Raw genomic sequence first — 16514 nt, forward strand, 5'->3', positions numbered from 1 at the left:
AAGAACGAGAGGGCACTTTCTAAAATTGAAAGGGGATAGATTCCGTACAAACATAAGGAAGTTCTTCTTCACCCAGAGAGTGGTGGAAAACTGGAACGCTCTTTCGGAGGCTGTTATAGGGGAAAACACCCTCTAAGGATTCAAGACAAAGTTGGGCAAGTTCCTGCTGAACCGGAATGTACGCAGGTAAGGCTAGACTCAAATAGGGCACTGGTCTTTGACCTAAGGGCCGCCATGTGAGCGGACTTCTGGGCATGATGGATCACTGGTCTGACCCAGCAGCGGCAATTCTTATGTTCTTTAAAAATATTGCACAGTACAGAGATTAAAGTTATATTTGACATTTGGGATTTTCTGTTTTTCATTTCTTAATTGCTTCACAGTCGTGTCCCAATACAGTGAAGAAGGTTTTTAGGGATACAGTCTGAATAATAGACGTAACCATTCATGTACTACATATATAAATAAACAGCCAGAGAGCCACCCAGCATAAATATTTAGTATACTTCTAAATAGTTTTGGTGTTTTGATGGTACATTTAAATTTTTGGAGAGGAAGTTGAATTGAAAGCAGAATAATCCAGAATATCCCGGAACCTAACATGTAAACGTAATATTTTTAGCTGAACTTTTTTTTTTTGTCTGCTGTGTAGAGATAGCTATTTTTTTGTTGGGGCAGCCAGTGATTGCTTTTTGTTTTTTCTTGAAAGGCTCTGAGGGTTCTTTTCTTCCCTTGATGGATTGGTTCTCCAGGCTTGTATTTGTTTGCTGTATCGGGACTTCTAATTTTTTCATAATAGAACCTGATTACATGCATTTTCCTGCCCAGGTGCTGCCTCCTTTCTCTACCTGGATCCTATGCTTAATGTTGGCCGATGAAGCATACTTACCCTGCCATTTCTTTTCTTTTCTGTTTTCCTTTTCCTCTTACTGCAGGGCAAATCTTGTGGACCTCCAGAAGAAGTTGGAGGAGCTGGAACTGGATGAACAGCAGAAGAAACGCCTAGAGGCTTTCCTTACACAGAAAGCCAAGGTTGGGGAACTGAAGGATGACGACTTTGACAGGATCTGTGAGCTAGGAGCAGGGAATGGTGGAGTGGTTACCAAAGTTCGACACAGGCCCTCAGGACTGATCATGGCCCGAAAAGTAAGGCTTGACTTCAGATGTATTATCTTCTGATATCTCCACCAGGATGTGAGGGAGAGTGATAGCAACTCGCCTCCTTTCTTTCTTTATGCTAGATGCCATTGAATGTAGAGATGGTGTGCTGTGAAGCCATTATGTCCGTTTTACTTAACACAGTTATTTGTAACTCTCTGTCCTCTGGTTCAAGTTCCAAGCTTTGTTGTGTTTTTTTTGTTTGTTTCTAATTCATTGAGACCTCCCCTCTCCCACCAGCTATCATGTTAAAAAAATTGCCTTGACTCTTATAGTTAAATCTTTTTTATTTTATGAAATAACAATATCAGAACAAATAATCCAGCAACACAGTCAAACGAGACTTCCAGTACCAGTAAGTCAACCCCCCAATGAGCCATCCTCCCACCCACCCACCCACCCACTCCCACCCATGGGAACAGCCAGAGTAACACATCAATTAAGCAGTCTACTGCGTACTACTGGTGTCAGAGTATCGCAAAAAGGCAGCCAACAACGTAAGTATGATGCTCCTAATTTAGAGTTAATATCAGTAATGGCCAGTCGTTCATAACCCGCCAGTTGGATCATCTGGGCACGCCAATGTGCTAATGTTGGGGTGTGCGATGACAACCAGCACTGAAGAATAGTTTTAATGCCCATGAATATTGTCTTTTGAACAAATGCTGCCGCTCCTGGACGTTTGGGCATTAGAGTAAGTTTCAACGTGAAAAGAAAAGTGTTTGTGGGCGACCAAGTACAGTTCCAAATGGATTGAACATGTAGACAAAGTCTCTTCCAATATGCCTGAATTCCCGGACATATTGCCTTGACTCTTAATTCTTAAGGTCCAGTGCTTAGCCTGTGGTAATCAGTGTTGTACTGACCGCTGCAAGTATTAAATTCAGAAATTCAATGCTGGGCCATGTCCTGGAACCAGTATTGAATTTCCCAGTTTCCAGAGCCAGCTAATAAAACTGGTTAAGAGCAATACAGTATTCAGCACTTAACTGGCTATGGGTTACAGTATAAATATAGGACTGACTTTTATGCAGTCCTGTTTATGTGGTTAACTTGACCAGTTGGTGAGCGCGAGACAACTGAGCGCAGACAACTGAGTGCAAGGTTGACGGCGCGCCGAAGAAAAGCACTATTTTAAAGGGCTCCGACGGGGGTGTGTGGGGGGGAACCCCCCCCACTTTACTTAACAGACATTGCTCTGGCGTTGTGGGGGGTTTGGGGGGGTTGTAACCCCCCACATTATACTTAAAACTGAACTTTTTCCCTAAAAAACAGGCAAAAAGTTCGGTTTCAAGTATGAGGGGGGTTACAACCCCCCAAACCCCCCACAACGCCAGCGCGATGTCTGTTAAGTAAAAAAGGGGGATTCCCCACCAACATCCCCCGTCGGAACCCTTTAAAATAGTGCTTTTCTTCGGCGCGCCGTCAACCTTGCGCTCAGTTGTCTGCGCTCAGTTGTCGGGGCGCCGTTGTCTCGCGCGATTTTGTCTATGAACCTGACCAGTTAAGTGCTGAATATTGACTGGCCAAGTACCGACACCACCCTGGGACACCCTCAAAATAGCCAGTTTTCAGTTCGGTGCTAAATAGTTGTTTTCAGGGGCACTAACCAGTTAAGTGCCACACATTCAAAAAAAGCCGTTAATCCTGAACAGGTGATTTAAATGGTCAGGAGCTGTTTCTGGTCAGTTAAATTGTTTGAATATTGACTTCTTAGTATATAGGGAATTGTTGGCTAGGGATGGTGGAGTAATTCACAGCCTGAGTTCTTCATATCTTAAGTATGCTAACCTTTGTGTTTGCTGAGTGGCATGGCTGCTGCTGCTGCTGCTATACAGTCTCCTGTTAATCAGACCTGGCTGGTGTATATTTCAGCAAGTATTTGTAAGGGTTTCTGAGGGTGACTTATTTAGCATTTGTCTGCTGGGAATAGAAGGATGTGGGAGATTATCTGCATTGGTTTTGACTTTCAGGTGAGATTTCTCTACTAGCTTAGTCAAGAGTCCTCTAGTATCCAGTGTTGATTTACTAATTTTTTTTCTCCTGGGCACAGGATTTGGAGGATATTTTTTTTAATAAAAGAAGTTAACTTTATTAACTTTGTTTCTAGTATGACAGATTAGAGCACAGAGGTCAAACTGAAGGCCCGTAAGCCAATTCTGGGCTGCCTGGTTGTTTTATGCGGCCTGTGGTCCAATGCTCCCAGTTCTACCTTGTGGCCAGCTCCCTCCTCCTCACAGCCGTAATGTGCACAGAGCCGCATGCAGTGGTTCCTCGCGGGTCCCACACCTCATCCAGAAGCATTTCCTCTGACGTTGCGATGTCAGAGCGAAGGCTTTGGGTTCAGATGCAGGACGCACGAGGAGCCGCTGCACGTGGCTCCATGCACACTACGGCTGTGAGGAGGAGGGAGCTGGCCACAAGATAACACCAGGGGGCATTGGACTGCGGGCTGCATAAAACGGCCAGGTTGGAGCCAGCCAGAAGGTTAGACACCCGCCGGAAGGAGGCACAGCATGGAGGGAGGGAGACAACAAAGGTATGGGGAATGGTTTTATTTTCAAGTTTGAATTGTCAGTTTTGAGCATTTTAATCTGCGGTCTATCTTTTGCACTGCTCAGGAAGAAATACATTTGTTTCTTTTTCTCTGGGGGTTGTACTGCATGCAGAATCTTGAATCTTAGGTTTTTTAAAAATATATTAGTACTTTTAGGGCTCCTTTTACAAAGGTGCCAAGGGGCCTTAACGCGAGGAATAGTGCACGTTAAAATGCTGTGTGTGCTAGCTGCTATCGCCTCCTTTTTGGCCCCGTATTTGCATAAGAGTTATCTGTGTTCTGGTAGGAAGGAATGTTGAGAAGCATACAGTGTGTTTTGTGTAGTTTAATTTTGTGGTTAACCATTACCATTATGTGTTAATAAGATTATATTGTGTGTGTGTGTATATATATATATATATATATATATATATATATATATATATATATATATGAAAAATGAATGGGAAAAATGGTGTTATAATTAGTATTATTATGGGGGTGGGGTCTGGATCGTGACTTAGCCTGTGTTTGGATTTCGGCCCCTTAATGTGATTGAGTTTGACACCCCTGGACTAGAGAATGACACGGTAGCTGATATCCGCGGCCAGCAGCGGGTAACCCACCGAAACGGTGGGAGAAAAAAGTGGTCGCCACGGGTACTGGGACAAGGCCATGGGTTTATCCAGCTGGAGGATTGATTGTTATCGCTATGGGCTCGGTACAATCGATTAGTCAGGAAACCTTGGAACCATTTCAATACATTACCGGTGAGTCCAATTGTCTCCAAGCAGTCAGATAGGATGGCATGATCGACTAAATTGAAGGCACTACTCAAGTCTAGCTGAAGGATTAGTGCACTAGAGCCTTGGCTGAATAGATTCAGGAGGGAGTCCAGCAATGAAGCAATAACTGTTTCCGTGCTGAACCCAGAACGAAAACCTGATTGGTTGTCATGAAGAATGCTGAATTTGTTCAGGTACGATACTAAATCCTGGTTTACCAAGCCTTCCATCAGCGGGAATGTTTGCAATGGGCCTGTAATTCGATGTCAGCTCAGTAGATTCCTTATAATTTGTTTATAATCGGTGTGATTAGTAACATAGTAACATAGTAGATGACGGCAGATAAAGACCCGAATGGTCCATCCAGTCTGCCCAACCTGATTCAATTTAAATTTTAAATTTTTTCTTCTTAGCTATTTCTGGGCAAGAATCCAAAGCTTTACCCTGTACTGTGCTTGGGTTCCAACTGCCGAAATCTCTGTTAAGACTTACTCCAGCCCATCTACACCCTCCCAGCCATTGAAGCCCTCCCCAGCCCATCCTCCACCAAACGGCCATATACAGACACAGACCGTGCAAGTCTGCCCAGTACTGGCCTTAGTTCAATATTTAATATTATTTTCTGATTCTAAATCCTTTGTGTTCATCCCACGCTTCTTTGAACTCAGTCACAGTTTTACTCTCCACCACCTCTCTCGGGAGCGCATTCCAGGCATCCACCACCCTCTCCGTAAAGTAGAATTTCCTAACATTGCCCCTGAATCTACCATCCCTCATCCTCAAATTATGTCCTCTGGTTTTACCATTTTCCTTTCTCTGGAAAAGATTTTGTTCTACGTTAATACCCTTCAAGTATTTGAACGTCTGAATCATATCTCCCCTGTCTCTCCTTTCCTCTAGGGTATACATATAGTATCTGACCTAACTCCTTGGGAAATGTACCAGACAACAATAGAGAGGAGAGCCAATCGTGTAGCTTGGCTTTGAAGGTGACTGGGGCGGCTTTCATGACGTTAGGTGGGCAACTGTCTAATCTGCAGTACGAATCGGCATATTTTGAGTAGAATTTGCTGAATTGATTCCAGGTGGGGATAGAAAAATTGCTCCAGAGCATGTCTACCCTGGGTTTGTCAATGTATTGGACGACTGGGTAGTTCAAATGGTTGGTTGTGGAGGTCGGTAGGTTGGATCTTAGGTTATTGATTTTGTAATTGAAAAATTCATCCAAAGCATTGGCCGATGGTGGGGAGTCTGTTATGGTGCGGGAAAAGGCCTGTATATCATAAAGATTGTTAACTAGTTTAAATAGATTCTTAGTGTTGGTGTTGGGAAAATTTATTTTTTGTGCGTAAAAATTTGTGCGTTTTGTAGTTTTTTTTGTATTCTTTTAATTTTAGTTTCCAAGTTGTTCTTCCTTTGTTATCTCCTGATTTTAGCCATTGTCTTTCCAGTTTTCGTAATTCTCGTTTCGCTGTTCCTAGCTCAGCGTCAAACCAGCCGTCTAGGTTTTTATTTCTCATTTTTCTTAATTTGATGGGTGCCATCTTGTTTAGAATTTGCATGCTCGTATTGGTCCAAGAGTCTACAGAGAGGGAGTCTGAGTTCGTCGAGACCTCGTAATGTGACCAGAATTCTACTGGGTTTACCAAGCCTCTGGTAGATGTCATTTTCCTAATCCTTTTTGCCCCTTTAGGCTTGGTTGGGGAACGTTTGGCTTGCCAGTTGAATTGGAAATTGCATAGGCGGTGGTCCAACCATAGAGTATCGGTCTAGGTGGTTTGGTGCCAGAGCATTTTTGGATAGACTAGGTCTTTGGAAGAAAAGGTAACTAGGTCTAGTTGGTGTCCTTTTTGGTGGGTTCTTTCTGGGGGTGGCACAAGGAAGTCTAGAGAAGCGATAAAGGATAGTAATTCTTTGGTGTCGCCTTGTTCACTCTGCTCTAGGTGGATGTTCAGGCCACCAGTCAGTAGGTTGTAGGGACCAGCTGTTGAGTTCGTAAGGAGGAATTTGAAGAAGGTATCCTTAGTTGTGGACCATTTCTTGGGAGGGATGTAAAATAGCGTGATGATTAAGCCCTCTTCTAGTTGGTCTGACCCGAGTTTACAAGAAAGGATTTTGAGATCCACTGAGGATTTCGAAGCTAAGATGGTAGATTCAAATGAGTCTTTTACAATGATGGCTAAACCTCCCCCTCTTCCCCTGTTTCTGGGCTGAGAAATGATTTTGAACCCAGGTGGGAAGCACTCGCATATGATGATGTCGTTATTGGAGATCAGCCACGTTTCAGTTAACAGGACAAAGTCAGGGTTGGTCTCTTCAAGCCAGTCTTTCACCAATTGTGCCTTGTTCCTTATAGATCTAATATTTAGGTAAAAGCCTTGGACCATTTGGAAGTGGGGGGAGTCAGTTGTTACTGTGTAGGGAACTTTCCTCAGTCTCTGCAGGTTTTTGCAGGGGGGTATATTTGATTTACGAGAAGGGGGTAAGACCGGGATTTGGAAAGGGCCCGTTTCTGAACAGTCATGTATGAATCGATGGGCAGGTCTCTGGGTTTCTAAGTTGGTGTAATGGGGTCTTGTAAGGATTGGGATAGGAGTGAAGTACAGGGCATCGGCTGACCTGCTTTTGTAGCAGGACCAGTAAAATTTGAGAACCAGTAGAAAAAGCTGATTTACCGAAGCCATTTTGTTGTGAGATTGTAGTTGGTTAAACATGCAAATACTTATCGATTTTTCCAGTCAATTAGTTAGACATGCAAATATGCTAAACATGTAAATACTTATCAGTTTTGTTGGGGGTTTTTTCAGTTGATTGGCTAAACATGCAAATTGGTTAAACATGCGAATACTTATCTGTTTTTCAGTCAATGGGTCAGTGGGAAGGTCTTCCAGGATCCTCCAAGATAGGTGATGAAAGGATAGTTTGGAGGACCGGGGGAAGGTCTTCGTGTTGGGTAACATGGTGCTGGTGGTAAGGTAGAGGTTCTCATGCCTGTTGTTAGGCCACCCTGGACAGAGCCTAGCTGCAGGGGGGAAGATGCTGTGGTGTAGGGGATCTTATTCTTCTGCTCCGCTCAGTCGCTTCGCAAAGGCGCGCGCTAAGGCACACACCTTTGCCTTGCGCCTTAGCCGGCGCGCCGTTCCCTCTGCTCCATTTAAATTCTTCCCGCAGGTTGGGAGGGGCGGAGCTGGCTAGCTCACACGCCCAGCTGGGGGGTTGGTTTGAGAACGAGGCTCCGTGGAGGAGTTGGCCGGTCTGGCAGTTGGAGCTGCCAATTGCAGGTCAGTTGTGTGCGTTTTTCCCTCCACTCCGTTTAAATTCTTCCCGCAGGTCGGGAGGGGCGGAGCTGGCTAGCTCACACACCCGGCTGGGGGGACAGGGATCCAGAATGCAGTGTGATTTAGTGTACTTGTTATATAGTTTGATGTAATTATTCCATTCTAGATCTTGAAAGGAGTTCCATATCATATCCGCTGGTATTTCATTTCCTTGTATGTTGGCTATTTGTTGTTTATTGAACAGTTGTTTCTTAGGTTTATAATTTTTGAATCAAAGTGTTGTGCTTGATCATTTGCTGAAGGTGGATTGAGTGTGGCGTGTAGCATCAAATAAATTTGTAACCAAGTTGAACAGTTCTTTTGTGTTGATTCCTTTCAAACTGTTATTGGATGTATTAATTTTGGATGAATAGAATGTTTTTCGTTTTTCTTTTATCAATAGTTTGTAGCTCTTTATATTTGATCTCCAATTGTTTTGGTCTGATATTTTTCCTGTTTTTTTCCAGATCCTTTCTAGTCATCTAACTAATTGTTTCATTTTTAATAGTTCAGAGTCGAACCATTTATTATCCCAGGACAAGCAGGCAGGTATTCTCACTAGTGGGTGATGTCATCCGACAGAGCCCCGACACGGACATCTTGAAAGCATGTCTTGCTTGAAGAAACTTAGAAGTTTCGAGATGCCCGCACCGCGCATGCGCCAGTGCCTTCCCGCCCGATGTACCGGGCGTGTCTCCTCAGTTCTTTTCTTTCCGCGGAGCTGAGAAGTTTGTACTTCATTCTGCGCTGACTGAAATTCAGTTTTTGCCTTCTAATTAACCCGCGTTTCTGTTTATTTCTTTGATTTTATTTCAATTTTACTTTATTTTTCTAAAAAAAAAAAAAAAAATTTTAAAATTATTTCTTCCGGCGGTTCGGCCGGGCCGGCCTCGTGGCTGCGGCCTAGCGGCTTCGACCTTGCAGCGTCGATTTTCCGGCCTATGTCCCAACCAATCACCGGTTTTAAAAAGTGCAGCAAGTGCCAGCGTGCGATTTCGCTGACGGACCCACACCGACACTGCCTTCAGTGTCTTGGTCCGGAACACGTTCCGAAATCGTGCCGGCCTTGTTCCACGCTCACTGCGCGCTCGTTTAAGCGGCGCTGCTTGCTCTGGGAGTCGATGTTCAAGATGGAGACTGCCAAGGACATCTCTGCTGCTGCGGCTGTTGAGGTTTCGCCGGTCCGTTCGAAACCTGCATCGACGACTCCTGCATCGAGCATCGTGAAGCCCGCATCGTTCGCACCGGCTTCAGCATCGAGTTCAGCATCGGCGCCTGCTTCCGTCTCCTCGGTTCAGGTACCGCCTTCCACTGTCCCTCCTGTGGTCATCAAAGTGCCTAAAGCTAGCAAGCAGAAGCACTTGGCCACGAAGGAGCGCGAAGACCATACTGGAGGACCCCCTTTCGGTGCGGATCCCTCCATATCGGCTTCGCTTCGTTCCCTGCTAGAAGCTCAGTTTGTCGAGCTTATGCGCACTATGGGACCCCGGCTTATCGCCAACATTCACGGTGAGCTTCCGACCCCGGTTTCAGAGGGCGGTCCGCCCCCTCCCCCTCCTCCTCGTCGTTCGATCTCTCTACTCGACGAGGGGGATCGGCGGAGGGCGGCGGAATCCTCCAGAAGGGCTTCCCTTCCTGAGATGCCACCTTTGGAGCCCATCACACCTCCACGCCAACAGGGTGCTAGGGCGGCTCATGATAATCGTAGTCCTGGGCATACTGCATCGCAGGAGGAGTTCTTCCGCACTCCATACCAGACCTGGGTGGCGCTGCGTGAATCTGCATCTCTGCCACCTCTACGATCCACTGCATCGAGCCCTATCCATTCCTTTGAGGCTTCAAAGGACCAATCGATGCATAGAAGATCTCGTTCTCCGTCCCGTCACCGGGAGGGGCATCGATCTCGGCACTCTTCTCGGCACTCCTCACGTCATTCGGAGGTGTCTCCGCAGAAGAAGATGCAGCGTTTGGGATACTCCTCGTCGGATTTGTCCCAGCCGGAGGGGCCGGAGTATGAGGAACCATCTACCTCCTATTCTCCCTGCCGATCTCAGCTCTCCCTGGACCCGGAGGCTTCCACGTCTTCTAGCCCGTCTCGTCGGCCGGCCTTGGCGGACCAACTGTCTTTCTCATCCTTTCTCCGACAGATGGCGGATGACTTGGATGTGACTTTGGACACTGGGTCCAAATATTCTAAAGAGTATTTGGACACCATGCATTTACCTCACCCTCCGGCGGAGACACTTCGGCTTCCTCTACACAAGCTGCTGGACCAGACTTTCATGCGCTGTTTTGAGACACCGTATTCCTTGCCTGCAGTTCCCAGTAAACTGGATGCTCGATACCGCATCGTTCACCACAAGGGGTTTGAGGGAGCTCAACTTTCTCATCAGTCCCTTCTAGTCGAGTCCTCTCTCAAACGTTCTCATCCCTCCCAAGTCTATGCTTCCGTGCCTCCGGGCAGAGAGGGGAGAACGATGGATAAGTTTGGTAGACGTATCTATCAGAACTCGATGATGGCGACTCGAGTACTCAACTACAACTTTTTCTTCTCTTCATACTTGGATTTTTTCTTGCCGGTGCTCCGCAAGTTCATTCCTTTCATCGATGCTCAGGCTCGTTTCCAGTTTGAAGAGGTGGTGGCGACCCTGTCCCAATTACGCCTTCAACTGATGCAATCCTCCTACGATGCCTTTGAGCTCTCAGCTCGAGCTGCGGCATGTTCGGTTGCCATGCGTCGCCTGGCATGGCTTCGAACCATCGATATGGATCCGAACCTCCAAGACAGACTTGCAAATGTACCTTGTGCAGGAGCGGATCTATTTGATAAGTCCATCGAAACTGTTACTAAAAAGCTGTCGGACCATGAAAAGTCTTTTCAGTCTATTCTACGTCCTAAACCGAAGCCTCAGCAGTCTCGTCCATCTAGACCGCCTCAAATTTACCAGCAGCGTTATCAACCGAGGCAGACTCCTCCTGCGAGACAGCCTGCGAAGAGACAGCCTCCGCAAAAGACTCAGCAGAAGCCTCAGATGCCGGCTGCACCCAAGGCTACTCAGCCTTTTTGACTCTCTTCCAGGGAGCATAACCGACGTTCTGTCTTCCCCGGTTTTTCCCATAGGGGGTCGTCTCCATCATTTTTGTCATCGATGGGAGTCAATCACCACAGACCTTTGGGTCCTTACCATCGTAAGAGAGGGATACTCTCTTCATTTCCAACGGGTCCCCCCGGACCACCCTCCAAGAGAGTATCCTTCCAACTTAACGCAGACTGCTCTTCTTCTCCAGGAGGCTCAGGCTTTGCTTCGGCTTCGGGCCGTCGAGCCGGTCCCGTTAGATCAGCAAAACCAAGGGTTTTACTCCCGGTATTTCCTAGTTCCGAAGAAGACGGGTGATCTGCGGCCCATTTTGGACCTTCGAGTCCTCAACAAGTTTTTGGTCAAGGAGCGGTTCCGTATGCTGACCCTTGCCTCTCTCTATCCCCTCCTCGAGCAGAACGATTGGTTATGCTCTCTGGACCTCAAGGAGGCCTACACTCACATCCCGATTCATCCGGCCTCCCGCAAGTTCCTCAGATTTCGGGTGGGACATCTACATCTGCAGTATCGAGTGCTTCCATTTGGCCTTTCCTCTTCGCCCAGAGTCTTCACGAAGTGTCTGGTGGTGGTGGCCGCTGCACTCCGGAACATGGGTCTCCAGGTGTTTCCATACCTCGACGACTGGCTCATCAAGGCCCCGTCGGCCCCAGAGGTCATTTCGGCGACCTTGACTACAATTTGTTTTCTGCAGCACTTGGGCTTCGAGATCAACTTTCCCAAGTCACATCTTCAGCCCACCCAGACTCTCCCCTTCATCGGGGCGGTCCTGGATACCATCCAACTTCGAGCGTTCCTTCCTCCTCAGCGCATGGATGCTCTTCTTCTACTCTGCCAATCGGTGTCTTCTCGCCCGTCCATCTCAGCGAGACACATGATGGTCCTCTTGGGTCACATGGCATCCACAGTTCATGTGACGCCTTTTGCCAGACTACATCTCAGAATTCCTCAATGGACCTTGGCATCTCAGTGGACTCAGGTGTCCGACCCGTTGTCCCGCCACATTGTAGTCACTCCTGCTCTACGGCAGTCTCTTCTCTGGTGGATGACCTCTTCGAATCTATCCAGAGGTTTGCTGTTTCACTCTCCTCCCCACCAGAAAGTTCTCACGACCGATTCATCGAACTATGCATGGGGAGCTCATCTAGATGGTCTTCGCACTCAGGGGTTCTGGACAAGTGCGGAACGACTCCATCAAATCAATCTTCTGGAGCTCAGAGCCATCTTCAATGCTCTTCAGGCTTTCCAACATCTGCTTCACGACATGGTGGTCCTGATTCGCACCGACAATCTGGTCGCCATGTATTATGTAAACAAGCAAGGGGGCACGGGCTCGGCCTCCCTCTGCCAGGAAGCTCTTCGAGTCTGGGATTGGGCGGTCCGCCACAACACCTTCCTCAGGGCTGTCTACATTCAGGGGAAGGACAATGTCTTGGCAGACAAATTGAGTCGTCTTCTCCAACCTCACGAATGGACGCTCAATTCCAAACCCCTTCATCAGATATTTGCACAGTGGGGGACACCTCAGATAGACCTCTTTGCAGCCCCCCACAACTTCAAGCTGCCTCAGTTTTGCTCCAGGATCTACACTCCTCTCCGCCTCGAGGCAGACGCTTTTCTGCTGGGTTGGGGGAATCGCTTCCTATATGCGTTTCCTCCTTTTCCTCTCATTCAGAAGACTCTGGTCAAGTTGAGATCAGACCATGCCACCATGATTCTAATTGCTCCTCGGTGGCCCAGACAACCTTGGTTCTCCCTTCTACTTCAACTCAGCAGCAGGGAGCCCATACTTCTTCCAGTGTTTCCTTCACTACTCACTCAACATCAAGGTTCACTACTTCATCCCAATCTGCAGTCCCTCCACCTGACAGCTTGGTTCCTTTCAACATAACTCCTCACCAGTTTTCTCAAGCAGTGAGGGAGGTCTTGGAGGCTTCCAGGAAGCCTGCTACTCGACAATGCTACTCCCAAAAATGGACTAGATTCTCCTCCTGGTGTATTTCCAATGCCACGGAACCTCAGCGAGCTTCCCTTTCTTCTGTATTGGACTACCTTCTACACCTATCTCAGTCTGGTCTCAAGTCTACCTCCATACGAGTCCACCTGAGTGCTATTGCGGCTTTCCATCAGCCTCTACAGGGGAAACCTTTGTCTGCTCATCCTGTGGTTTCCAAATTTATGAAAGGGCTTTTCCATGTCAACCCTCCTATCAAACCTCCTCCTGTGGTTTGGGATCTCAATGTTGTCCTGTCTCATCTCATGAAGCCTCCGTTTGAACCTCTCAACAAGGCTCCACTTAAGTATCTCACCTGGAAGGTGGTTTTTCTGGTGGCCCTCACGTCTGCTCGCCGCGTCAGTGAGCTTCAGGCCCTAGTGGCGGATCCACCGTTCACTGTATTCCATCATGACAAGGTGGTTCTTCGTACTCATCCGAAATTCCTGCCTAAAGTGGTCTCTGAATTTCACATCAACCAATCCATCGTGCTTCCAGTGTTCTTTCCAAAGCCTCATTCTCATCCTGGGGAAGCTGCTTTGCACACTCTGGACTGTAAAAGTGCTTTAGCTTTCTACTTGGATCGCACAAAGCCTCACAGAACTGCTCCTCAACTTTTCGTCTCCTTTGATCCAAACAAGTTGGGACGACCTGTATCGAAGCGTACCATCTCTAACTGGATGGCGGCTTGTATCTCTTCCTGCTATGCCCAGGCTGGATTATCCCTTCCCTGTAAGGTCACGGCCCATAAGGTCAGAGCAATGGCAGCCTCTGTAGCCTTCCTCAGATCGACACCGATTGAGGAGATTTGTAAGGCTGCCACTTGGTCCTCGGTTCATACATTCACCTCTCATTATTGTCTGGACATTTTTTCCAGACGGGATGGACAGTTTGGCCAAACAGTGTTACAAAATTTATTCTCTTGAAATTGCCAACTCTCCCACCATCCCATTGGGGTTAGCTTGGAGGTCACCCACTAGTGAGAATACCTGCCTGCTTGTCCTGGGATAAAGCAATGTTACTTACCGTAACAGTTGTTATCCAGGGACAGCAGGCAGCTATTCTCACGTCCCACCCACCTCCCCTGGGTTGGCTTCTCAGGCTAGCTACCTGAACTGAGGAGACACGCCCGGTACATCGGGCGGGAAGGCACTGGCGCATGCGCGGTGCGGGCATCTCGAAACTTCTAAGTTTCTTCAAGCAAGACATGCTTTCAAGATGTCCGTGTCGGGGCTCTGTCGGATGACATCACCCACTAGTGAGAATAGCTGCCTGCTGTCCCTGGATAACAACTGTTACGGTAAGTAACATTGCTTTATGTTTATTTGAGCAGTTTTTACTGTTTCGTTTAGGGGCAATTTTATCTAGAATGGATGTGCTTGTTTTAATCCAGTGATCCCAAAAATCATCCCCTTCTCCTATTTCCTCTTGTAATTCGTAATGTGCCCAGTATTCCACTGGGTTGATATGACCCCTTGTGAGATGTTCTTTTTTTATCTTTAGGTGTGTTTTAGATTTTAGATGATTCCAGATTAAGTTAAAGTAGTAGGTAAAATTATCGGACCAGATATCATGACACCAGGTACCGTCGGATAGAGATGGAAGGATTTAGGATCTCCTTTGTGGACATAGCTACCATGTCTAACTGATGACCTTTTTCATGTGTTTGTGTGGGTAAAGGGAGATTGTAATTGAGCAAAGATAGGAAGTTTTTAAAGTATTTCGCATCTGGATTGTCCTCGTCCTCTAAATGTAGGTTTATGTCTCCTGCTATAATACTATATGAAGGAGTAATTGAATTATGTAGAACGAATTCGTAGAAGTCCCCTCTGGCTTTTGACCAACTTTTCGGTGGGACATAAAATAGAATACAAGAGAGGGATTCTTTTAGTTCCTTGTTACTAATTTTGCATGCTAGGGAAGCAAGAAGAGAATACGAAGAGAAGCTGGCTGGGGAGGCGAGAAACTTCAAACCGTTCTTTAGGTACGTGAAGGGGAGGCAACCGGCAAGGGAGGAAGTGGGACCGTTGGATGATGGAACCAGAAAGGGAGTGGTAAGAGAGGAAAAAGAGGTAGCAGACAGGTTAAACAAGTTTTTCTCGTCGGTCTTCACGAGCGAGGACACATCCAATGTACCAGAACCTGAGGAGATTATAAGTGGGGATCTAGATGAAAAGCTGGAGCGAATAGAAGTAAGCCATGAGGACGTCCTACGACAGATAGATAGATTAAAAAGCGACAAATCACCGGGCCCGGATGGAATCCACCCAAGGGTACTAAAAGAACTGAGAAAGGAAATAGCGGAAACACTCCAGCAAATATGTAATCTATCATTGAAAACTGGGGAGATCCCGGAGGACTGGAAAATAGCAAATGTCACGCCTATCTTTAAGAAAGGATCAAGAGGAGACCCGGGAAACTACAGGCCGGTGAGCTTGACTTCGGTTCCGGGTAAGATGATGGAAGCACTTATTAAGGACAGCATCTGCGAGCACATGGAAAAAAATGGGCAGCTGAGGGAGAGCTAACATGGCTTCTGCAAGGGAAGGTCTTGCCTCACAAACTTACTACATTTCTTTGAGGGAATAAACAGCCAGATAGACAAAGGGGAACCCATAGACATAATTTACCTCGACTTCCAGAAAGCTTTCGACAAGGTACCCCACGAACGGCTGCTTAGGAAGCTGTGGAACCACGGAGTGGAGGGGGATGTATACCGATGGATTAAACACTGGTTGGCGGGCAGAAAACAGAGGGTTGGAGTGAAGGGCAAATACTCAGACTGGCAACGGGTCACGAGCGGAGTTCCGCAGGGGTCGGTGTTGGGACCGCTCCTGTTCAATATATTTATAGACGATCTGGAGACAGGGACGAAATGTGAGGTTATCAAATTTGCAGATGACGCCAAACTCTGCAGCAGGGTTAGAACCATGGAAGACTGTGAAAACCTGCAAAGGGACCTAACGAAGCTGGAAGAGTGGGCCAAAAAGTGGCAGATGCGTTTTAATATAGAGAAATGCAAGGTCATGCATGTTGGGAAAAAGAACCCGATGTTCAGCTATACAATGGGGGGAACATTGCTAGATGTAAGTACCCTTGAAAGAGACCTGGGTGTGCTGGTGGATACAACAATGAAAGCATCAGCACAATGCGCGACAGCCTCAAAGAAAGCAAACAGAATGCTGGGTATCATCAAGAAGGGTATCACGACCAGGACAAAGGAAGTCATCATGCCACTGTACCGTGCAATGGTGCGCCCGCATCTGGAGTACTGTGTCCAGTATTGACCGCCGTACCTCAAGAAGGACATAGCATTACTTGAGGGGGTCCAGAGAAGAGCGACGAAAATGGTAAGAGGTATGGAAAACCTTTCATATGCCGACATGCTAGAACAGCTGGGGCTGTTCTCACTGGAAAAGAGGAGACTTAGAGGAGACATGATACAAACTTTCAAGATCCTGAAAGGCATAGATAAGGTAGACAGGGACAGATTCTTCAGACTGTGGGGAACAACAAGTACAAGGGGGCACTCAGAGAAACTGAAAGGGGATAGGTTTAGAACCAATGCCAGGAAGTTCTTCTTCACCCAGAGAGTGGTGGACACATGGAACGCACTCCCGGAGGTTGTGG

At 47.0% G+C, this 16514-nt stretch overlaps 1 protein-coding gene across 1 annotated transcript in view; it reads left to right on the forward strand.

Moving 5' to 3' along the window:
• The window catches only part of MAP2K2 (mitogen-activated protein kinase kinase 2), a 63272-nt gene that overhangs the window by 6278 nt on the left and 40480 nt on the right, over window positions 1-16514 (forward strand). The window contains exon 2 of the mRNA XM_033955324.1: window positions 936-1146. Within this exon, the coding sequence (XP_033811215.1) occupies window positions 936-1146 (211 nt within the window). The remainder of the gene's footprint in view (window positions 1-935; window positions 1147-16514) is intronic.

The sequence above is a fragment of the Geotrypetes seraphini genome, chromosome 8, assembly GCF_902459505.1.
Source record: "Geotrypetes seraphini chromosome 8, aGeoSer1.1, whole genome shotgun sequence".
Taxonomy (NCBI): Eukaryota; Metazoa; Chordata; class Amphibia; order Gymnophiona; family Dermophiidae; genus Geotrypetes; species Geotrypetes seraphini.